The 26,113-nt window shown below is 40.6% G+C and overlaps 1 protein-coding gene across 1 annotated transcript in view; it reads right to left on the bottom strand.

Moving 5' to 3' along the window:
- Window positions 1-26,113, bottom strand: part of TPH2 (tryptophan hydroxylase 2) — an 88,330-nt gene that overhangs the window by 37,254 nt on the left and 24,963 nt on the right. The window contains exons 6-7 of the mRNA XM_012642031.1: window positions 20,500-20,696; window positions 15,383-15,518 (exon numbers count right to left, since the gene is read on the bottom strand). Of these exons, the coding sequence (XP_012497485.1) occupies window positions 15,383-15,518; window positions 20,500-20,696 (333 nt within the window). The remainder of the gene's footprint in view (window positions 1-15,382; window positions 15,519-20,499; window positions 20,697-26,113) is intronic.

Here is a 26,113-nt window from a genome sequence, read left to right as displayed (position 1 = left end):
TTGAGACAGCACATTGGAATAATCTCCCAGTTCTCTGCTTTGGTTAGCCTGAAGTAGTTAATAACAGAAGCTTGGGACCTCTCTCATTTGCTTGAGCTTCCATTTGGAGCCAAATAAGTGGGCAAAAGACAGGTATGTGTCACAACAAAACGAGGCAGATGCCTTCCCGAGTCATTGCCGTGAATAATGAACTGTTCCATGACACCAAGCTGTAATGGAAGGAATTCCCCTATGACTCTCTGGGAATGGATCGAGATATAGCAACATTTTATTTTCTTGGCAAAAAACTAATTAGCCAGGCAGTAATTGGAAGATGTTTTTGATTTCATCTGTACTTCTCTGAAGTGCATCACTTCAAATAGACGCTATAATCTACATGCCAGGTCCTACCACCATTATCACAAGTATGAAGTAAGTCGGATGGTCTTATGGTTGAAGCACATGAATGATGGTCAAGGGCACAAGGTCAATGCCCACATAACAGATGGCATCACTCGATCACAAAACTTGTTCCCACAACTCAAACCACATCCCAGCCTTGGCCAGCCACTTCACAGACACATCAGGTTGAAAGGGCAGCCAAGTGAGACTACGTGAATAGGATACTAAAAGAAACTCCAAATTCATCCCTTATCAGCTGTTTGCCAATAACTTCCTTTTTTGCACATAAACTGAATTTGTAAAAAAAAAAAAAGAAGAAGAATATGATGTGGCTACTCTTTAATCACATTGCTTAATGCAAAGAATCAAATTCACTACATTTTCAGGCATAAGAGGTATTTAAATGTTATCTAAGCCCCTCATTTTACAAAAGAAGAAATGAAAAACAAAGGAGAGAGAGAGAGGAAGAAGAGGGGGGAAGAGGGATAGAGGAAAAGAGAGAGAGAAAGAAAGAGAAGAAGAGAAAGAGAGAAACAAAAGGAAGGAAGGAAGAAAAAGAAAATATACTGAGCTCCTACTATGCACTGGGTACTGTACTACATGTTTTCATATCACATTAGTAGTTTGATCTTCTTTTACAAGGAAGCTTTATTATTCAAATTTAGCAAATGAGGAAACCAAAATTCAGTAAATTTAAGAATCTTTTCCAAGATCACACTTTTCATAAGGACAGAGGAAAGATTTGCCTCCATTGTTATGTTCTTTCTGCTCTCTGTTTTAATTTTCAGGTATGATGTGAGTAAGAAAAGGGAGGGGGTGTGCATGGCTTCGGCTGTAAGAAAAGACTTTAACCAAGTTGGTTGCGCACAAGTCAAAATGTAGTTACTATATCCTAAGTCTCTTTTCCTGCCACTCAGTGGTTCTCAACCTTCCAAATCACTTGAGAAGCCTTTTTAAAAATATCAAACGGCTATGCCCTACCTGTGACAAATTCAATCAGGCTCTCGGAGATGAATCTGAGCATCTTTTTTTTTTTTTTTTTTTTAACTCTCCAGGTACTAAGAAGACATAGCCCAGGTTGAGACCCACTGTCATAACCGATAACCCTAGGAGCTCTCCTAGCAGGCTTCATGAAACTAGTACTTAAAACCAAAAGTGAATGTGATTATGTAATTTTGAGCCACCCAAGTTTAATTCCACTAAAATTTCATCATGGTACTGGATGATAATGAAAGGTGCTGACCAAAAGGTAAATAGGTAACTAATTACTCCTCCACTTGCATTTGATTCAGTTACTGGTCCAATACTTCCATATGGGGATGGACTCTATAGATGCACTATTGTGATCAAATTTTTAAAAGATCATGTAGCCTGTACCAATGTTAGAATTAAGAACATGTGGCCCACCATGGAAAAATATGAATACCCCCATTGTAGCCATAATTCCAAATTCGACCATGTATGAAACTCCAGGAAGTACTAAAGACAGTAAGTATTAGCTCATAATATGAATAAACAAAGTGAGCAGAAAATAAAATAACAATTATCATAAATGCTTACTATGAGCCAGGCACTGTGCTAAATGGTTCATAATGTAAGAAGAGTATAGAGTAAGTTGCGGCTACAGCTATTAAATTCTTGGTGCAATACTAGATTTACTTTTGAGCTTGCTAAATGCTTGAAGAAGGCTGATGCAGAAGAGTCTTCTATCTACCTAGTTACTAACAGAGTCCAAAAACTTATTAATGGAAGGTAAAATGAAAAGTTGGCAATTAAAAAGGAAAAAGGAAGGAAAATACTAGAGATCCAAAGACATTAAGGTGTCAATTCTCCATGGTAGAAAAGGAGCCATCAGCTGAGTTTCAAATTAGGATGTCATTATCATAAACCTGTAACTCACTAGCCAACTTAAGAACCTTTAATAGCATTACAATGACAAAGTAATCTAACTATACATAGAAGAAGACAATTTATAAATTCGGAAGAAAAAATCATACAATACAGAAAAGTAAGTTACATCGTTTCATTTTGAATGAAAGCCTGAAGCAAGATGTCTAACAGAATTATTAATGGAACCTTAGGGATGCCCTTTGCTCTGTTATAGTAGACATGATCACATTGTATTTCTCTAGTTTCTGCCCTTCCCTTCTCTCAGATCCATCTCCATGCAGAGACCCCGAAAAACAATTCTCAAGATTCCTAAACAAAGTATGGATGCAGTATGTGTAATAACCTCACTTCTCATGGGACCAAGGCTTTAAGCACCTATATTTCAAGGCCAGGAACAAGGTTATTATCTTTTATATCTTTAGTGGAACATCTCAGAAATAAACACTGCGTTGTTCTCTAGCACACTGTCTTTGGCTAAGGCACATGTAGACAAAGGAAACTTAAGTGCCTGGAAACTCTTCAACCAAAGAGTAAAGAAAGATATTTAATGTTGCTAATAAAAGCAATTAATTAACTTTTCTTTAGTTTCTCTGAGACCAAAGGACTTACAACCTGAGTTGACCACCACTCTTTGGGGCTAGGAGAGGTTCCAGGCTATGAGGAGTCTGAGGGAGAAGGCAGACCACAAAGACTTGCCTCCAGCCTCTGAACCAATTAAGGTCTGTTGGGCTGAAATGACGCTATTAAACCCTATTTTGCAAAGTACAAATCCCACTGCTGCTATGTTCTGCACGTAGAGTAGTTTGAGATCCCTACATTGGTTGTATCATTCACAGCTTGACCCTTGAGTATATAATTATGAACAGGTTTTCAATGTGAGTCCATGACTATTGCCTTATCTCGCCAGATCTCTCCTAAAAGATTCAATTATTTGGCCATAATTGCACCTGTCAGCACACGCGCCTTCCAATCGCTACATCGGCAAACTTCTCTTTTTAACTCCCATCCCTTTGATGCATTTTCGCCAGAATAATGCTTTTCAGAGCCCTTTTCACAAAAGCGCTCTGTTCGCTGGAAATGTAAGACCTTTCAAAACTGTTAACACTATAAAACATCATGTCTCCATTGAAAAAAAAAAAGTAAGAGCTGATATCAGACACTAAACTTTTGCTGCTCTAAATTGGAATTTTCTCTGATAAGCCCTGTTAGGGGGATTCTAGAGCCTGGGCAAAATGTCTCCAGAGAATTCTTAAATCATTCTAAGAAAGTAGCGATCATTTTGCTGCGGGGAAATAAGGGTCCTGGTTGTTAAGTTCAAATTCAAAATGAGTCTGGCATTTTTCTCCTCTTATCGGTTTTCAAAGCTGACTCCCCTTGCTACGTGTTGAACAACTCCTTTTTATTTTTGCTGTAAATTAAAGCCTGTAAGAGGCATTGAGTGAGCATCCAACATTTGCTTCCCATCCCAAATCAGCGCATCTGTCTTTAAAACATATTTCTATAGGTTTTGTTTGTTCTAAATGACACAGAAGCCAACACTTTAGCTACATCATGAAGAGAAGGGAAGGAAGATGAGTGGGAGGGTGAAGATATTGCATTAATAAAAAGAAACAGGAGGATGAGCTGGGAGCCAAATTAGGATATGTTTTTCAGCTTTCACACACCATTTGGTGGGTCAATGCAAGTAATCTGGGATAACGCACCGGGATGCTTGCAGGTGGGTGACTTAGTTTGTTTTCACTGCATAAGACGGTAACAGGAATTTATTTGGTACTGTGGCAACTTTTTCTCAGGGCTTGCTTTGGAGCCATATACAGAGTCTCTTTAGTTTAGATTTAAAATAGCATACTGTAAAATCTGACCCACATAAGATTTAAGGCAGCTCTTATGATCACTCCCTCTTATATCCCTATCACAGTAGAGATAGATACAAATGTGCCCTTTTTTTATGAAGCTGAGCACCTGGATGTTGCCCTGGAGAAAAATCTTTTCTTTTTCCCCCGAGGAATCATAAGGAAGTCCACCAATGTTCCTCTTCTTTACTACAATTCTTCTGAGATGGGCAGATATTATAGTCATCTTTCTAAAAACTTAGTTCCAGAAGTGTTTATTGTGTGCCTATTATGTACCAGGTACTACATTAGGAACTGAGGCTTAGAAGTAAATAAGGGACACACTTAGAGTGACTCTTAGCAAAAGTCACCTTATGGTTCCCTAAAAGGGCAATCAAATAGCAAGTACTAACTTTCCTGATCCATGGAAAGAAATCGTTTCCAGGTTTTACAACGATCACAAAAATACTGCAAGGGAAATTCTGTTGATATGTCATAGTTCCCCGCCATTTCTGAGATATTTCTTATTTCTTGAAGAAATAAGAGGTATTTGCCTTTCTCTTCCCCTCCCCAATTTCACTAAAATTAAAAAAGCGATATAACGGTCAAAAGCATATACTCCGGAGGCAGAAGTAAGTCTATTTCCCATGTTCCTGTGTAGACAAATTACTTAGAACAGCATTGTCCAAAATGACTGTCTGCGATGATGAAATGTTCTATATCTCTGCTGTCCAGTATAATAGCCACTTGGCACAGGTGTCTGTTGAACACTTGAAATGTGGCTTGTGCTACTGAGAAGCTGCATGTGTTGTTTTACTTAATTTTAATTAATAAATGTAAATATCCACATCTTAACAATATTGGAGAACACAGACACAGAGTTTTCTCATCTATAAAATGGAGATTATAAGTTTCCCTATCTCTTGGCATTCTTAAACAATGTAGTAAGATAAAGCATTGAAAACACAGGTTCCCATAAGTTAGGTATCATTATTAATTTTCCATCAAATTGTATTTATACCTAAGTCTATTGTACTTGAATAAGTTTTGCCCTTTTAGAAGGTGCTTTATCACCTACGAAGCAGTAAACTTCTCCAGGACAGAGGCCAGGCCATGTTCATCTTTGGGTTCACAGTGCTTAGAAAAGACTAGCACATGAGACAGGCTCAATAACTGCTTTTTGAACTCAACTGAATAGAGCAGGTGATGATGGGCTCTATGGCTCCAAAGAGAGGTGAATCCAAGTGAAACCCAAGTATGATTTTTCTAATTTCCAGTGTCTCATAAAGGCTTTGGACCAGAACTTGGTTTTTTGCTATTTTCTAGTTGTGTAACCTTAGGGAAATTACCTGACTTCTCTGAACCTTGGAATTGCCATCTGTAAAATGGTGACAATCCTGTTTTCCTCACAGAGATGAGTGGGATGATGCCAGACCAACAGAATGTGTGTGGGAAATGTCAGGTCCCTTTTATTTTCTCCCTTATAGTGGGCTTCTGTGCCTGTGCAGAGATGTAATTCTCTACAAGGAGTGAAGAAGCATGACCAGTGATTACCTCTTTCTTGCCTAAAATTGAATCATTTTGAATTTCTTCTTCTGAACTTGCAATTTAAAAATGCAAATATTCCTGGGGAAAAAAATGTTTCCCTGGTCTTCTCAGTCTTCCATACCCGAAGGTACATAATGAACTTCTTTCTCCCTGACTGCAGGGTGCTGAGGGAATATGAATTTTGATTCAGGTTCTGGTGCTTATGAGTGCTAATTTTGGATATGGACATCACACAAGGAAGACAGAGCTGGATGCGGGGGCAGGGGAGAGTGACAGAAGGAATCCTGCTTTGAATCTGCTAAAAAAAAAAAAAAAAAAAAAGGAAGGGCAGCTGAAGCTTTGAAGCTTTATCCCAAGTTACTGTGGATAACAGCTTAAAAGAACAAAAACAGGGCTCCGGCAGGCAATTAGGCACAAATTCGGTTTCAAAATGTACAGGTTTTAAATAATATATAGGATTTTTTTTAATAGAATGTGTATTATTAGAATTCTTGCAGCTCTTGAGACAAAAGGCTCTGTGAAAAGTCTTAGGGGTTATTTTTGCTTCTAGGCAATTCACAAAACTAGACACAGTATTATGATTGAAAACTCAGGAGTCCAAGTCTAAGAATGTGGCCTTGTAACTAAGGACACACTGCAATTTTATGAGGCACATTAGCCTCCACATGAATTTAAGAGGTGCTGAGTAAGAGTGGACTTATTTGGTATTTATATAAAGCTTTTTCTTGCCCAAGATCAAAGCGTTATTTCATCATCCCTCACACAGGGATGCTAAATGGCTTGCCCACAGTCACACTGGGAGCTGAAAGTGGGGCCTGCACTTCTGGCCATGTAGTCCATAGGTCTACCTGCCTGGGAACATAGCTGTCTCCTATCTGCCAACTGCACTGCAATGGGGCACTAACCCCTTCCTTTCCAGTGAAATAGCAGATGCTTCCTCTTGATAAATGGGGCAGGCCTACTGCAGCCTGCAAAGATCAAAGGAGAGAGTGGGCCTCTAACAAGCCTGTAAGTTGGGCCAGAGATTGGATGAGACAGCCCAGCACTGGACTAGCCAATCAGCATACATAGTTTTTAGGGTTCTGGCAAAGCAGGGCCACCAAATAAGAGTAAGAAAGTGGCACTTTCAAATGCCTTATACAAAATTTGTCATTTGAAATTCTTAAAAAAACTATTCAGCTACAGCATATATTTAAGCTTTGAGTTTTTCTGTTTAGTGTTACTGTTTAATGTAGAATAGTGGTTAAGGCCACAGATGCTGACACTACTGCCCAAGGTCAAATCCCATCTCCCTGACTTACCAGCTGTGTTATCTCAAGCAAATTATTTAACCTTTCCGTGACTTATTTCCTCACCCATAAACTGAGAATAGTAATAGTAACAACTTGGAGGGTACAGTATTAAATGAGTTTATCCATATGTAACACCTAAAATAGTGCCTAGTATTGATATACGAAATACATGTTTGCTATTAATAGTAAAAAGTATTGTTGCTGCTGCTGTTATGGTTGTTGTTGTTGAAATTATCTATGTTGGAGGATGGAAGGGATGATAATATTTCCAGGTCTTAGGGCCTCTAACATCTTAACTCGCCCTGGGGATAGCCCAAAGCAAACTTCTCCTGAGGGAGAGGATGGGTACCAATCTGGGGACATAAACTCTGGGTGAAAAAGCAGGAAAGGGAGGCCAGATGGGATTGGCTTTCTGAGAACATGCCATTTCCTGAGAACCACAAGCAATAATGCTGCTCTGCAATCCTGAGCAGCAAGAATGATGTTCTATGGAGGAAGCCAGTTGGCTGGGAAGGAAGCTTGGCACTGAGGTTGCAGGTCCCATGGGAAAGAACAAGTTTAAGTTAAACAGAGCTCACAGGCATGAAGGTTAAATTCTGTAAAGCTCCGGTTTATCTTCCCAGCTCTACAGCCAGACCATGCTGAGACTTGACTTCAGCAAGACCCAATATTAAAAACACTCACAACAGCCAGGGCTTAAGTCAGACAGACCCAGACCTTCTCAGATGGGAATAAGGAGAAGAAGTTGGGAACACAAAGATCATATTTTTCCTCTCATTACAGACCTAGTGAGAGGCATCTGTTCAATCCAGAGAGGAGCAGCCAACCTTTCCTATAAATCTGAAACTTGTGTCTTTACCTGCTGATATTATTACTTAACAAATGAGGATTAATGTCTAAGCCCTGAGAAAAGGAAACAAATAACATTTCCTGCCACTTTTAGAGAGGGTTCTATTCTAATAATCAAGGGTTAACCATAAAATTCATTTACTTTACTTAGAAACAGATGGAAAATATGGTCAGAAATAATTCACTTTTATTTTTCTTATAAAATTGAAACAGTGGCAATGATAAGAAAAATCACCTGACTGCACAGCCTTTAAAACAGTTATATTTAAAAATAACATTAATTGCCTCTAAACTGTTCAACTGCAACAAAAAAGATTTTCCTTAATGCAAATGTATTTAGTTGTATTATGGCAATAAACATTGCAACATTAGTCCATGGTGTCCTGAATTATTTCCTAATGGTGAAAGTTTGCTCTTTGATTTGAAAAGTGATACTACCAGAAAAAAGCATAAGATATGTGGAACGGGAATGATACAGCAAAAGTTGCAGCGTAGGCAACAGAAATAGAACACCATACCAAAATGGTCCAAGCCAGTGGCCAGAGATAAGAACTTGGAAGCATCTTTCCCACCTAGTAGACCAGGCTCCCTCCTTTCCTATTAAAAAGACCACTGAGGCATTTGCCCACGAACTTAGAGTGGCCCAGACTCTGCTAGTTGCTAGCTCACACTCTTCTGTCTGCTTGACTCTTCATTTGTGCTTCACGTGACCCAGAGACAAAGGAGGACTGCCCTCCTGACTCACTGTGCCCTCCCTGCCCAGGATCTGCAAATAAAACTCTTTGCACTTGTTTTCTCATTTGAACTGTGGTGGTGTATTCAATTCGTGTCTTCCATCTGAGGAACCAGGAGCTACCCCAGGCCAAGTTTTTCCTGGGACAAAAGGAGGTGGGAGGAATACAAGGTTGGGCTCCCAGTGCCAGAGCGATGGTCAGACAAGCATAAACTGGACACAGGTCAGACAAGAGCCACAAGGGCATCTGCCAGTACAGTATAAACAACTTTCCCACATGAGGGCCCCCCCCCAGTCTTGGACCAGACAACTAGGCATTAGGCTATCCACCAGGTAAAAGAAATATCCCATGGAAGGCATACTGTGAACACATCTAGCGCCCTTTCATTTCCCCTCAGGGTAGGTTGCTAGCCACTCTGTTACTGGAAGCCCAATTTAGCTGGGGGCTCTCAAACAATCTGCCCCCATTAGTATGTGCTAAATGACCAGTCATCCCAATGTAGCCCTGACTCTAGAGCTCCTTGACTTAATAAGCTTATATATACTACGCTGTGCCAAGTATATTTTTGTTACTAGTATGTTAAGCACATCTGAAACACAAAATAGAATTTTTTTAATGTTTTCATGAAAACATTTTATAAAAAGAAATTTCTCATGAAAAATTGCTTTATTACTTTGGCAATAGCTCTTCTGTAAAGACAGATACTATACCAGCTTGTCCTCAGAGAATGATCTCGAAGAATATATATTTACATTTTAATTTCCTGGTTGCTTAGAAATCTAGACCAGAGTGAGTTTGGCCTAGATTGAAGAGAACATGACTGGATTGTCCTATATATAAGAATAATGTGTTAGAAAACAGGATCTTCTTGCCCTGTCCTCCTCCATTTCCTAGATCTCAGTCAGTTCATACAGTGTCTAAAGGAAAGCATGAAATTTGGCCCCAGGAGAATACGGTTTTATTACAACATATTTCTTATTAAAGAGTTCTGCATTTCTAAGGTATCAGTGGCCTTTGGGACCACAGATATAACTGCAAACCATACACACAAGTACATGTGCACATGCAAATTCAGTTAGCAAGTATTCACCATCCACCTTGCACAAAACACATTGAAGGAGTCTGTAGGAACTATAAAGAATGAAGAACCACATTCCCCAGAGAAAGAAGGAAGGAAAAGGCAAACAAACTAAAACAGAGCTATGGGAAGTGAGATAAACACATCTGAAAATCCAAAGCACTCTCTGAGAACCAGAAGCCTGATATCAGAGACCAGACCCAGCCAAGGCAGGCCAGGAGTGAGGGAAAGATCATCTCTCCCTCCATCTGCTTTCTCTTCCCTTGTTGAACTAAATCAACCCCCCAATGCCACCCACCCCTTGCAAAAAGCCTCTAGAGATAAATCCAGAGACATCCCTATCTCTCTGATCTACTCCTCTCCCTAGGAAAGGAACATCCATCCACTTCAGATATTACCAACACACCTACCAATATGACAGCCCCTTAGGGACCTGCACCAATGCTTGGCAGAAGTTGCCAACCTCACAGAATTTCTTCTAGTGTAATATTTAAAATAGTTCAAATGTAATTTTGAACATGTCACAGAGTAACATTATTTTTTAAGATGGGGCAATGAGCTTTCCTGCCTTTTAGGTGCAACAGTATTTAGTGTTAGTTGCCCAAAGGGGGAAGGAAACAAATGTACTTCGTTATTAATAACACTGTGTGAAGTACAGTTGAGTTTCTCTTTCTCTTACCCTCCCTGCCTTTCTTTCTCTCATTTTAATAAGGTAGAGAGGTAGAGACAACCTTTACATTTACTTTAGCTCTTCTTCTTCACTTTCACAGTGACTAACCATTTTTTTATATTCTAAGGATGTCTTTATCCCAAAAACCAAATAGGTGAGCATAATAGGTTGTCCCTTAGTAGGTGTGATTTGAAGAGAAGGCTATTCTGCTCTGAGCTATCTTCATAGCTCCCAAGAGTGTCAAAAATTTCACCATTAAAGGTTCACAATTTTGCCTGAAGATATTGAATATGTAAAAATGCCTTCTTCATGAGAGGATGTCTAATGTCAATCCCTGAAATCAGAGTAAAGCTGTCGGGACGAGTGGAGGACATTCACCAATATAGACACGGCTGTAGCCCTTCAAAAAGAGGTCCCACTACTACCTGCCTGGAGGACTTTCTATAGACCTTAAGCATCAACTTTTCCTGTGTACCCTCACTCTACAAATCTCAGAGTCCCGGATACCTCAAACCCGGCACCTCCTGGTGGCAGTGCCATTCACAGCTTTGGATCACTCTGGAGTCAATTTTCACCTTTTATGCCAGGTTTGGGGTTCCACTACAAGTTCAGTCTGGATCTTCTCGTTCGTGTAATGACTTTGCCAACTGGCCTGAAGTACGTGTCTTATGAAGAAGATCGACACATGAACAAATAATGGCCAGGCAGCGCTGGAAGGGCTAAAGTAGAAGTAAGGCAAAGTGCTACAGGAACATTTAACTCTGCCTGGAAAAGTCTTCACTGAGAAGGTTGCAACTGAGCTTAATCCTAAAGAATTAAAATGATTTCACCAGAGTCATTCCAGGCAGAATGAGCCACCCATGCAGAGGGATGGAGGCATGAACCTGCAGGCTCTTGGGGACGGTGAAAAGTCCAGCGTAGCTGGAGCAGAGGATTTTGGAGAAGGCAGAAAAAGAGGCAGAAGATGTGGTTTGATGAAATGAGACTATTTTTTTCTATACGTAACAGGAAACCAACAAAAGTTAAACAGGAAATGCTATTTTCAGATTTGTGTTTTAGAAAAGAACAAGGTCTAGAGATTGCTTCCAAGTGGAAGGAGCACAATAATTGGCAGACACGGCAGCAGTGCTAACATGACCTGTCAGATTTCTTATTCTGAACAGTGATTCTCAACCAGAGGAGATGCTGTCTGCCTCAGCACATCTTTGGTTGTCACAACTGGTGAGGGTAAAGGTGTGCTCTTGACATCTAGTGGGTGGAGGTCAGGGGTGCTGCTAAACACCCTACAATGGACAGGACATCCTGCCACAACAAAGAATTATCTGGCCCAAAATGTCAGTCATGCCAAGGTTAAGCAATCCTGTTCTAAAAGAAGATGAGGTATTCACAGGTCATAGCATGACACGGACTTCCCAGAGAGACAAAAAGGAGATCAAAGAGATTGTAGGACTTCTCGAATTTTAGTTCCGCCACTGTACCTGTGCCAGGTGATGTTCACATGCCTGTCTAACTTGGAACTCTGTGTATTTCCCTCAAATTCCAGTTAGTGAAAGGAATGGTACCATTGAAATAACCTTGAACTGACTGACCCAATTGATGTTTTTAAAGGAAATCATTCGCAGACTTCAATACCTGATTAGTGATAACCTTTTGATCACAGCTGACCAAAGCGCACAGCCAGGTAACACTAAAGTGCAGAATCACTGCTTCAGGCACTGCTCAAAGGGAGACAGAGCATAAACACATGGAAACACATAAACACATGGAAAAGCAACTCCTCCCACCAGGAAAACCAGGCGTCACTGATTGCCAGGACTTTCTCTACTGTCCTCCAGGCCAGAAAACTTTGCCCAGGGAACCAATCAAATCTGCCACCACTTTTTAAATTCAAGTCCCATTCCCTGGCCAAGTTTGGAGAACCCAGAGTCTTTAAAATTGTAAAATGTAAAAACAAGCCGAAGACATGTTTAAATGTGTGCTGAAAGCTGTGATGGCAAAATATATTCTACCCAGAACGAAAAGGAAAGTAAAAGTCTTTTTTCAGATAATGTCTTTTTTGTTGCTTTCACTCTCATTTCTACCTGGGTCTTCAGGGCTCACCTTTGTCTCATTAGTGCCGCCTCCACTACAACAGTTCAGCAATCAAAGGCAGTCATTTGGAAGCAGAGTACAAGCACCAACCACAGTAGCCAAGTTCAACTTCACAAATTGGAGAATCTGCCCTCTTGCTGCTCTTCAATTGAGGAAATGGGATTTCCTTACAAAGACAATGCCTGTGAAAGCGCCTGGGCAGGAAACAGCCCTCCCGGTAAAGTGCCCCATAGATTCGAGCTATGCAGCTGAGAAGGGACTTAGGACTTTGCAATACACAGGATTAAAGGAATCTTTACAGAGAATTTTGTCTGCATAGCATATTTCTGGGAGGATGCAATGGAAATAGTAGCAGTGGTGACCTCTGAAAAGAACGAACCATGTGTCAAGAGGACAGAGATGGAAAGGAACTCATTGTTCACAGTACACCCTGCAGTACTCTTTGAATTCTGAACTGCTAAATTAAGTGCAGCCTAAAGCTGCCTTTTTATATATTTTAAGTTCAGCCTAAAGGTTTCTCTGTACACAGTGAACTATACCCTAACTGGGTGTGTAAACAGACTGTAACCTACTCTTGTACCAATCACCAAGTTTCAGCCAAAGGCAGCCAACTGTTCAAACTGTGTTCAAATAAAACCAAGGCCAAGCTGTAACCAATTCAGCTGTTTCTGTACCTTATTTCACTTCCATTTTCTGTACATCACTTTCCTTTTTCTACCCATAAATCCTCTCTGACCACACAGCAGTGCCAGAGTCTCTCTGAATCTATTCTGGTTGGGAGGGGTGGGGGAAGCTGCCTGATTTGGGAATTGTTCTTTGCTCAATTAAATGCTGTTTAATTGGTCTAAAGTTTCTCTTTTTTTTTTCTTTTTTTATATCTACATAAACAAATGTTTATGTTTTTATACCTACATGTGAACAAATAAAGTTTTTCTTTTAACAGAACCATGTGTATGTAGTACCTATTTATAAAATAATAATTTTTAAAACAAATTAATGACATGAAACGAAAAATAAAAAGGGATTATAAAAACAACTGTAAGTTAGTGAATCCCAAGTTTCCATCCTCTGACTTTGTTCTTGTCTGTGTAGTCATAGGAGTCCTGGAAGAGAGATAACCACTCAAATCTACTGTGAGAGCTTTAAATTCACTTCTGAACTCCCAATCCTTATTTGCAGCTACCAGGGGCTTCTCTCTCTGGAAGTCCCACCCATGGGCACCTCAATGACGGCATACCCCAAACCCAAATCCTTCTCTTCCCTCCTTTCTTTCCCTCGTCCCTTCCCTCCTCCCTCTAAGCCTGATCCTCCTCCAACATTCTCAATCATTATTGAAAATGATTTTCCATTCAGTTTCCCAATATAAAAACTTTAGCATTACCCTAGGGGCCCTCCCCTCTTCTCACCCCTGTTGTAGTGACCAAATGTTAATTCCATTTCCATGCTGTTAAGAGAGCATCGAATAGGTGCGCTTGTACTATTCCACTGACCTTTCCTGGCTCCACACTTTATAAATGATATTGCTTCACTGAGATGTGAGCTCCCCAGCTGGTTTCCATCTTGTTCCTTCTTCACACTTCCCCAGCCCATACCCCAGTCATCTTTCTCAAATACGACTAAACATACTCGATTACAATTAAGAACCTTGGATAGCTCCCTGTTACCTACAAAATTAAGCCCTAATGTGCTAGTTTGACAAGTGTCCATTTATAATGTGGTCTTGAAGATACACTCATCCTTAATATATAAACTGTGCCTTGGCCTCTCTGGTCTAACAAGCCTTGCTCGTTTATGCCTCTTGCATGCCTCCACAACTTTGCACTTGCTGTTTCCTTGATTTGGAAAGACTTCCCTCTCTCCCCACCTGGTCTTGTTCAAAAATGAAATTTCTATTCACCCTTCTAGACCCTGCTCAGTTTGTACCTCTTCTGAAAAGCCCTTCAGGACTTCTCCCTCCGCTGTGCTCCTCCAACACTTTGTACACATCCCAGTTATAACCATAACTATACTCTTTTCTAATTATTTTTGTTTCCATCTCCCCTGCCAAAATGTGAGCTGCTTTTTAAAAAAAAAACAGCTACTATATTTTATTCATCTTTGAATCTGCTGCGCCTCCCTGCTAGCATTACACATAAATGTTTGCTGAATGAATTGGCTGAAAGTACTTTGGTAAAAATGTAACACATTATCCCAAAATTTTATTGACCTCTGTAGCTAAAATCTCATTTCTCTGCCCTCTCTCCCTCTCTGCATACCTATTGGCACGCTATCACAGGTCTCAGGAGGGCCAGTTATTCAAAGGGAACTAACGAAGTGCCTGCTATTTGTAAACAGGGCCATTTGTAAACCCTCTGGGCCAGATTTAGAGATTGCCTTTCTAACTCTGACAGTGCTCCTTTGAGCATTCACTCCACTCTAAGAAGCATTTCATTTCCAGATGTCTTGAGTCCTATAAGTAACCTCTGTTTACCCTAAAAACACTTTCAGGGAAGCTGAAAAGAGCTGAAAAACGTAGTCACAATATAGTGACCCTGCAGGGATCCACCTGACCAGTGAACCTTATACCAGCCTAGGAGGGGTAGGCGGGCTTCAGAGACTCGGCTCTCCTCCCTGCCCACTTCCGCTGACATCAGCTACTTAGCTGCTTGAACCTCGGAAGGTTCTCTGCTCTGAGGTTCATGTGTCCTGACGGTGTGTCAACATTTATTATACCCCTCTATATCTTCCCTTCCTCATCAGAAACGGAGATCTGGCCAAACAGAAGGTTCAGTGTTGGGATAAAGTTAAAGAAGTGAGCCAGAGCTAGAATATCAGTGGCCTCAAGTGCCCAGCTGAGGAGTCTGATCCTTCGACAAGCCTTTTCTTCTTTAGGTGGGTGCTGTGACTCTCACTGCTCTAAAGACGAAATTACTTGGGAGGTAAAAGAGGGCCTGAGTCACTTTCAAGTACAGTGAGTGCTGGCCACTCTATAGCATAGAGGTCTCTGTCCAGCCTGGGCTTTGAATGTGGGTACTTACGGTTCCGGGGTGTAGAGGGGGTCTGAGCCATGCCGGATGTACTGGGTACAGTGGAACACTCTGTAGGCCAGTCCTGCCAGAAAGTCTCGTGGGCTCAGGTATCCAGCCACTGGTCTCACCGTGAAGCCAGACCTTTCTAAAGAGGCAACAGGAAGAGCCAGCTAAATATTAACCCAGTAGGACTTGAGGGCCCAAGCAGGGGTTCCTACTATTTATAAGGATGTTCCAGAAACAAAGTAATCAAGGTGCTAAAACTCTTGACAACCGAATAGCATGTATTGTCAATAGCTGTCATGTTTGGGGCTTCTGATTACTAAAACACACTCTTGAATGATGATTTCCAAGGGAATAAGACAATCATTAAAATGAAAAGAAAGGTGAAAAAATTATTTAGAGATTTAAATTCGGAAGCCAAATTAGGATAAAATATCTCAAATACACAGAAGATTACAATCAAAAGTGGTGCTTGCCGAGCACCACCCAGCATCTTTCTAAGAGACACACCTCGGGATCCATTCCACATGTGTCCAGTAAGACACAGGTAAGGCATCCCCCTCACTAGCACCTCCAAATCAGTTCATGCTGCAGCTTTCTATTGTCGATACCACCTAACTCATTCATTCTATATTGTTGTTCTCTGTGATAGTATACTAATCACTGTGATTCGAAGAGGTACACGAAAACCACGTCCCATTAGTTTATGGTGAGAGGAAACAAAATAAGAATACAATAAAATCTATGAAATCATCCTATGTCACTAACTCAGTTAGGATGTGGGCCATCAGTCTTCTCAGTCTAAGGGCTACCTAAGGCTTCCTTCTCACGAAAGCCCAGAAAACCTACAACAGAAGAGCTATTCTTTTTCAAATATACATTTTACAAAAATGTCATTTACAGTCACGCTTTGCTTAACAAAGGGGATCCATTCTGGGAAATGCATTGTTAGGCAATTTCGCCATTGTGCAAATATCGTAGAGTGCATTTACGCAGACCTAGATGGCATAGCCTGCTGTACACCCAGGCTATATCGTGTAGCCTGCTGCTCCTGAGCTACAAAGCTGTACAGTACATGACTGTACTGAATACTGCAGGCAGCTGTAGCACAGGGGGCAAGGATTTGTGTATCCAAACATATCTAAACATAGACAAGGTACAGTAGAAGTACAGTATTATAATCTTTGGGACCACCATCATATACACAATACATGACTGCATCTTAAAATGGCTGCTTTATGTTCTCTGTCCTTTTCTCACAAGTAGCCTAAACATGTGTACCCCTATAATATTCTGAAATGAAAAAAAGAACAGTTCCATTTTTTAAAATAAAAATTGTTTATATTTAAGGTGTACAACATGATGTTTTGATATACACATATAGTAAATCCTTACTTAACATCATTGATAGGTTTTTGGAAACTGCAACTTTAAGTAAAATGACGTAGAGCAGATCCTCAAATGATGTGGTTTCCTTCAACGTTTTATTAAAATATTGCTAAGAAAAAAAAATTGGTTTTGTTATACATTGTTTCTCTTAAAGTCACAGTTTCCAAGCACCTATCAATGACATTGAGTGAGGACTTGTACATAATGAAATGATTTCTACAGTCAAACTAATTAACATATCCATCTCCTGACATAGTTACCTTTGCATGTGTGTGTTTGTGTGCTAACAGCACATGGAATCTATCCTTTTAGCAAATTTCCATTATACAATATGGTATGATTAACTATAGTCATCACGCTGTACCTTAGATCTCTAGACTTAGTCATCCTACCTCACTGCAACTTTGTACCCTTTGACCAATATCTCCCACCTCCCTGCCCGCAGTAACCACTGCTCTGCTCTCTGCTTCCATGTATTCGACTTTCCTAGGTTCCACATATAAGTGAGATAATGCAGTATTTTTCTGTGTCTGGCTTATTTCACTTAGCATAGTGTCCAGGGGGCCTGTTTTTATCCCTGATATCGGCATTGGAAAGGTTTCCACTCTGAAAACTTCAACTCATTAGAAGAGTACCTCAGAATGGTTGGAAATGATCTTAAAAGGCAAGAACCAACTAAGCTTATAGAACAGCCCGTTCTGGGACTCCTAGTACTTACGTGGAAATAACCCTGTTCTCAGGCCTCCTCGGCCCATAATTCTAACAGCATTATGTTCATTCCAACAGCCTTCACTTTGGATTGTGCCCCAGTGAATATCAAAAAGATAAGTGTATTTTCTTCTTTTTCTATATTACATCAATTAAGCCAGTATATCCCACATGTGGGACATGAGTAGCAGTACACAGTACACAGAGGAACATTTTTTTTATTTTTATAGTTATGTATTTTATTTTTATATAAATTTCAAAATATATGAAACTATGATATCAAGAAATTTGAATTTGTAGATACCATTGCTTTAAGTTTCTTTTTAAAATAAATTAGGTATTTTTTAAGTGTAAATTTTAAAAATTAAAAACATATACACTTACATTGTATTTGCTATGTGCCAATGAGTGATGCAAACTGAGCTCCCTATCTAGTTCACCAAGGGTGGAGGGAAACAATGGTAATAACAATAACAGCTAAGACTCTGCTATCCTTAATGTACATCAGGCACATTAGAGATTTAAAGCATATGGATTAGTTTCCCATCCCAACTACCTTGTGAGGTAGATAAAAATATTACCGCCATTTACAGAGGAGGAAACTGAGAAACAGAGAAGTTCAGGTGATTCTTCTAAGGTCACACAGCTAAGAAGTGGCAGAGTGGGGACTCAATCCCTGACATTCTGTCTCTACAATCCATGCTCCAAACCACTATACCTTACTGCCTCTCATAAAAATGTTAATTTAGGGGACGAATACATCAAAAACTAAGAGATGACATTCTAATTACTGGAGTTTGAGAAACAATACAGTAAAAAGTCATCTCCATGTATGGAGCCCTTGGTATTAACAAATGTATAATATGCACATAACTCTGTGGGAAACAAAGAGGAACATGACAGGGGAGAATATCAACAACATAAGGCATGATGTAATTAGGTACTAATTAAGTGATACTGATCAGTGGTTCTCAATCTCTTTTCCTCAGAAACAAATATAGTGGATGACGTTCGCACTTGGATCCTTCTCCATGGGCATACTCACAGCGCTGGTTGCACCGGCCGGACGGCCGTGCCTACCCTTCTCCTGATACACACATAATATAAAATGAAATCAGAGGGGGATTCATGGAGGAGGCAGGACTTGCTCTGAGTCTTGAAAAATAGGTAGAATTTGAGTAGGTGGAGAAGAGATGACATTTCTACTAAGAAACAGGGCTTAGCAAAGGTGTGGAAAACCCATGGTGGAACAGAGGGACTGGCAGGGCAGTCGCAGCCAGAGACGAACTTGGAAAGCTGGGTCAGGACCTTGACTTGAGGCTGAGCCATTCAGACTTAATTGTATAAAACAGAAGGCAGCAAACTGGGGCCTGCAGGCCAAATCCAGCTCACTGCCTGTTTTTGTAAACCTCATAAGCAAAAAATACTTTTTACATTTTTTAATGGACAAATTTAAATGTCTATGTAAGTACCTACATCATAGCCTTGATTTTATCTCCCAGCCCACAAAGCCCAAAATATTTACTATCTGGCCCTCTATAGAAAAAGGTTTGCCTATCCCTGTGAAAATAACAAGGAGCCACTAAGAGTTTCTGAGTAGAGATGTCAGGAAGAAAGTGATGTTTTAGAAAGGAGTGTTTATGTGGAAGCCATCGGTGGGAGAGTAAAGGTAAGAAAATACAGGCACTGAGGTTATAAAATGATGGGAACCTCAATCTGGGTGGCAGCAGCGGGATGGAAAGAAAAGGACAGATTGAGATGTCCACATCCTAATCCCCGAATCTGTGAATACGTGGCTGCACACGGCAAAGGGATTTTGCAGATGTTATTAGGCTAAGGATCTTGAGATGCGGAGAGCATCCTAGATTACCAGGGTGAGGCTGGTCCTTGTCAGAGGGAAGCAGGAACATCAGAGTCAGAGAAGGGCCGTGACAATGGAAGCAAGAGGTTGGAGTGATGCAAGGAAGCAGCCTCAAGCCAAAGAATGCGGGTGGACCCCAAAAACCTCCAGAAGGAATGGAGCCATGCCAATTCCTTCATCTTAGACTTCCAATCTCTAGAATGGCAATATAATTCATGTTATTTTAAGTCACAAAGTTTGTGGTAATCTGTTATAGCCAAATAGAACACGAATTCAAAGACTAATTGTGGGAGGGAGGGGAGAAGATGGGTGAGAGTTCAGAAGAATCCTTAGAGGCAAGGCTGATGAGTCCAGAGAACAAAGCATCACCAATGGAAAAAAGGAAGGCAGGCAGGGAAGGGAATTAGAGGCAAGGAAGCACGCTGTTGCTTTTCAAGCTGTTGTACTTGAAGGGAAAGAAGAGAGAGAAAACAGCAGAGAACCCAGAGACTTAACCACAATGAAGAACAGAAGAGCAAGTGGGACCACCATGAAACTTTGCCTCATGAGAGCCTTAAATTTTCCTAGCTATTGTCCCAGGAGAGTGATCACACAGAGAACGTAAAACGAGGCTACTCTGTGATCCATTATGTTCACTACTGTAACAGCAGCAATGAGTACAGTCCTTGACACACAAATTATACTTTAAAATATTGATTGATTGGTTGATTGATTGACTAATCGACTGATTTACCCCAGAGGAAAGTCACTAATGTTCAACATTATTCATAATAGTTCTTCATCCAGTACATAATTTTTAACAAAGCAAATAAAAAGACACCTTTGAAGTCATTCCATATCCGTGCAGCCCAGCAGAGTAGTTCCAGGATCAGAAAAAGTCCAAAGCTGAACATGCAAATATCCCTTGGGGCTTACCATTTTAACAGCCAACCGAAGAGAGGCCTCAGCAAGCCCCTGAACTGTGTAGCCAGCTGAGTCCATCTCCCCTGACCGGAGTCCCTGCTCTGCTTCCTGCAGGTGGCCTCAGGTAATTGTTGGTTCAATGCCTCTTTTTTAAAGTTACTATTTTTTCTTTTTAGAGAAAGAGTCATTGCTCTAATGTGTGACCTTGGAAAGCAATTGAGGATACTGGCTATAGGAAGAGACAGCCCATGTGGAGCCTTACCTTTCAGAAACACAGAGACGTCTTCGAGTTGAGGCACATTGTCCTCCCTGTAGCCACAGTATTTAGTCAGCAGGGGGAAGTTTTTCAAATACTCTCGGCAAGCATGAGTGGGATAGAGTTTGGAGAGCTCCCGGAATACGACACCCCAGGTTTTAGTTTCTTCTTCCGTGTACTCCACCCTGGGAATGGGCTGACCACTAAGCAGGAGAGAAGAAACGTAAATGAATCCAGTTTGGGATCACCGAGTTAAGTATATTCGCATCTTAATATCTACAGCAAGTCAGACTTATACAGCAGAACACCTGAGTGTCTGAAAGGATCACATTAAGTAGTGCTTTTTAAAGTAAATGCTAATCTTCCAATTTTGTGTGTATGTATTTGGACTTACATATAAATTATTTTTCAGTTAAGTTACATCTGCACACATCCTTAGAAAAAACTTGATAAGATTTATAGTCTTAGACTGAGGTCAGCAGCAAGTAAGAATTCTGGTTAAGAGTTCTGGTTTGGAAAGAACTGGTTTAGGTACAAAACAGCTCTGAGAGCCTACTCTGCAATCACCTGACAATAGTAATAAACAAATGTTGTCTCTTGAAAATAAAATTGCCTTGTGAGTTCTCTTTGTCCCTTGCCCAGACTTACCCCAATCTCCAAGTGTAATTTTGAGATTATTTCTTCAGTGCCCAAAATGTCTGGGAAATAATAAAATACTATGCTGAATTTAAAAGTGAGAGTTTTGCAAGCCACAAAATAAGGAGCATTTATTTTTTTATGCTGAAAGGTACACACATTAAGACTCTCAGTTTAGAACAGAGGCCGGCAAACTTATTTTGTGAAGAACCAAAAAGTAAATATTTTAGGCTTGTGGGTCATATGGTCTCTGTCGCAACTGTACAGGTCTGCCACTGTATCTCAAAAGCAGCCATGGACGATATGTAAACAAATGAACGTAACTACATTCTAATAAAACTTTATTGGGTCCACGAGCAGTGGTGTGCTTATGATTGGTTTGGAGTATTGAGAGGTCCGGTCGTCCTGGACTGGAGTGGTCAGAGAGAGCTTCCTGGAGGAGGCACAATTGGAGCTGAGACTTGTTGGCTAGGTAGGACCTGCAGGTTCCCTGACAAAAAGGAAGGCGAGGAGGAAATGCTGTTCTAACAGCAGCCAGCAGCCACAAGCAAAGAACATAGCTTCTGATACAACCTGGGACTGGTGGAAGAAGGGGAATATGGACACATGCTTTTGCAAACTAGTGCTTGAGGGACCAGAATCTGAATTTAGCCTTTGATGAAGATACCTATTCTGACAGCGAATGAGAGTTTGAGAAAACTTCTCATGACATGCTCAACAGCCTCCTGTAGCATACCCTCGCTACCCACCCTGGCCACTCATCAGAAACTGCTCCTGCAGTCAGCAACTACACAACACATGGAAATCCAAATGTATACACATAAAACTAGGAATTGTATCCCTGCAATCCATTAATCCAGCCTATAGCAGCCTGTCACCACAGGAGCCCATGCACAGATAGCAACTGTCACTCAGGGTTGCTGCAGCTACAAGTCACCCTCCAGGAGCTAGGACCATTCAGGAGCACCCCCTGAGGCAGTGAAAAAGAGAAAGAGGACAGTAACAAGACTAGGCTATCAAACAGGAGAGCTGCGCTCTCCTCCACCAACCCTCGACATACTTCAGTGTTCTCACCAAAATACTTTCTGTTTAAAGTTCAGGTCCAAATGTGGTTTCTACTGCCCCAAATTATTTTTATCTAAAGAATAAATGAACCGCAGTACATGAAGGATGAGAGAATAACACGTACTGAAGAAAGAAGCAGAAATTAACATTTACTTTCTCTAAGTACCAAGACTACGGCTTATATAAACCAAATTAGAACAAGATTAGCCTTGTTTAAATTTGGTTGCTGATAACAAATAAAACATTACAACCTGGCAAATATTTGCCAGGAAGATCAAGGCTTCTAAGACCTCATGTCTGTGATCAATTTAGAATGAAAGGTTGAAATGAAAAGATAAAAATAGAAAATATGTAAGGAAATAAATATATAAATGGTCTGCCTCTGGTTCCAGAAAATTCTACTAAATCAATTTGAGGTCTGTAAGCCAATAAAGCTAACAAGCGCTTGTGAACAATTAGAAGGTAGAAAAGTGATGAGGCTGAAATAAAGGAAATATTGAGAAGCCATTCGAGAAGAATTATTAGGTCAAATTTTTCCCTTTATTAAATATCAGTGGGCATGCATGCAGCATTTCAAAGAGGAGCTGAGTACACAAGGTGCAGAAGGAGACCCAGTGTGAATTAGGGTAGGAAGAAATAGCTCTACAGGTCTGTTACTTAATAATGAATGTCCAGCCTTACAATCTTAGGAATCTGGATGTTCATGTATATTCTCATCAGTTTCTGCTGTCTGCCCTGCCTGGGTAACTAACTGGCCTTCTCTTTGAGTTAATGACTGGTGCGGGCACCACTGCCACCCCGAACCCAGGTAAGCCTGCCTCTGGTCCTATCAAGAGATTTCTCACACCACTCTCGCCCCCAACAGTGGGTAACTCTACAAAGTATTAAATATTTAAAAATCAACTACATCATAAAGTAAAGGCTAGTTTTATTCATTTCATTTCTATTGAAAATATTTGAAATGCAAAAAAATAAGAAACTTCTCATTTTTCTATGTAGTTAATACAGGTATATAATAATAGCTAATGTTTGAGAATTTATGTGCCAGATACTTTTTTAAGGTTAAATGTTTTTATATGAATTAACCCATTTGATTCTCACAACAACTCTATGGGGTAGATACCGTTATTATCTCCATTTCACAGATGAGGAAAGTGAGGCTCAGAGAGATAAGCTACTGGCCTAAAATCATGGAGCTAGTCTTAAAATCTACTCACTCTGGCTCAAGACTGGTTGTAATCTTAATTGATCAGCACATACAAATTAAATTAAAAATTTATTCCAGATGCCAACTTATTTTCACATGCCAAATTTTTAATAAATAAGGCTTATAGGTATGTGTATTCATATATAGAAAATATCATATACAATTATAAGTCATCATAGTACTAGCATGTATTTATAGATCACAAAGAGTATTTTCATATTATTCACTCATTTAATCTTTTCAGTAAGACTATGAGGTTGTGCTGGGTTCCCCAACAAAATAAACATGCAGTTAAGGCACCAGGAATGCAAAGGCATCCATATTTTTTAAGACCTTGAAATTTGACATTTGGAAAAAAATTATAGTCATGGAAAAAATCAGAATGTGTTGCATTTTTTATGGGTTAGTGGATTTTCTTATGAATTGCGTATGAGAAGGGAGCCAGAGGGGTGTTCTGCTCTTTTTAGGGCCTGCAGTAGATACTTGTATGTCATTATGCATCTATCTATGGGTACATGCTATAATGCCTATATCACAGGAGTTGTATTTCAACATTCTATAACTCTGCTCTGGTCCGAAACTAAAGTCACTTAAGGATTCCACATTCTAGAGAAAGACCCCAGAAGTTGGAGCCAGCCATCTCCTTACAGGGCTTGTTAAGAGGCAGCAGAAATGGCCCTACCCCCAATAAACTCCTCCTGTACCAGCCTTCCCACCCCACCCCAAGGCCTGACCCCACCAGCTTAATGGGGATTAAGAGACACTCAGCATTGTTCGAGGGCAGCGTTTGAGAGAAAGGGCAGGTTCTTTCCTCTTCCCTAACTCAGGAGGGAAGGCTGCTCCCCAAGAGTCACTTCCAAGGACTGCAAACATCTGTGAGAAGTGGGGTGGGGCATCTCCTGTCTCACCTGCACCTTTGCTGAGCAGCAGGACCACAGACCCTCCCTGGTGCTGCCCTGGTACTATCTGGAAGCCTAGGAGGATAATGCACCATGGGGAAGAAAATGGGCCCCTTGACATATGTCCTCTGAGATTTGAGCTTCATGTGAATGTGGAGTCTAACGCCCAGTAACATCTAGGCATTTCTGTGGGACCCAATGCGGTATTCCTGGGAGGAAGATGGGGAAGTCCCACCCCATCCAGTTCTGCTCAGTTCTCAGGAGCTGGAAGAACACCCCAGTGGCCCCCATCACCCCTCTTGAAGAAGCTGTAAGGGCTGCCCAAGCCATGGTGTGTCCAACCCAGAGGAGGGGTTGATAGTGTGACCACCAACAAGGCCAAGGGGAGGCAGGGCACATTTAGGCAGGGGTGAAGGTGGAGGGAATGGTCTGCCCCAAGAAAACTATGCTTAACACTATGCAGAAACCACCATTTGAATAGAGAACAATCTGTCACAAAGAATCTGCCTAAACTAGGGTGAGTATGGCCTGAGACCTGTCCATCTCTGATATTTCAGCAATCGTATAAAAAGACCATGGCCTCCTTCCTCCCTCTTCTCAGCCCCCAACTCCAGACGAAATAGGTTCTAGAACAGAGCCAGAGCACCTCCACTCCAAAACACGCATCTACACACATTCACTCCGAATAACTGTGGGGGGTGGGGAGGATATATTTTGAATCCAGCTTGAGATTAATCTTTTTTTAAATGAGCAAGACCACATCTTAAATACCCATTTGAGACTATACTAATAATTGAAAATGACAGGAAATTAGATGTTGCTAAGGAACTTGCTTCCCAATAGGAAAGTGGGATTCAACACAATACAGTTGAAAGCAGTGAGTGGAAAAAAATAAAACCAGTTTATGTTGGTATAAACTCCAACAAGATGATACTCCTCAAAAGATTAATCACATGTAAATATTATAATTGGATATCTAGGGAGTGTCTTCCATTTGTATGGAATTAATTGGGCCTATGGAATTCTCAACAACCACCAAAATTATTATTCACAGATTCTTAATTCACTGATGAAAAACAAATGCAACCTTCAGTAGTTTCCATTCACTGCAGACTCTGCCTTCTGGTCAAGGAATGGAAAACTAAGGCTTTATCAATAGTGATACGGAACTAGTGTGCAGTGAGGACAGTACTAGATACAGGTTAAAGTGGTCACCATGGGGATTTAGGCTTGACAATAGGAAAAACTCCCTGGTGGACTATGTTACTCAGAGATGACTAAGAACTTTCTTTGGAAATATTGAAAGCTGTGGGAGGCATCTGCCTGCCTATATGGTTAAATCCTACTCTTCCTAGAGATGGGATGATTCTGAAAAACTGCCTTGCCCCTGCAGAGAGGAAAGAGTAGAAAGTGCAGAGACAAACTTAATTGGGGGCAGATACAGGCACAGTTATTCTGTGCAAATTCTGAGCTTGTTAGAGCAGAGCTATTTAACAAATACACTTTTGACTCAGAATCCAGGGACATACACCCCACCGAGACCAAAATTGTGGGAGTTCTTTCTATAGCCAGATGAATAAGCAACAATGCTTTCATTTCATTTGACTATATGTTTGATCTCCTCCAGCGGGTCCAACAACAAGCTATTTTTCTTATATACTTTTTTTTTTTAATTTGGGGAAGTGGAAACTACTTGATTGTAGTGATATGTCCTGGCTGCCTCCTGGAGTCCTTGCTGCTAGAATTCCTAGTGTGAGATGCAGTTTCTCAGCTGGTGTTATCTTTAGAGGAACTCCAGTGTGGGGAAGCAATT

The sequence above is a fragment of the Propithecus coquereli genome, unplaced genomic scaffold (assembly GCF_000956105.1).
Source record: "Propithecus coquereli isolate 6110/MARCELLA unplaced genomic scaffold, Pcoq_1.0 Scaffold172, whole genome shotgun sequence".
In the NCBI taxonomy this organism is placed as follows: domain Eukaryota; kingdom Metazoa; phylum Chordata; class Mammalia; order Primates; family Indriidae; genus Propithecus; species Propithecus coquereli.
The sequence above is the reverse complement of the archived record's forward strand: the minus strand, read 5'-3'. Positions and strand labels throughout refer to the sequence as shown.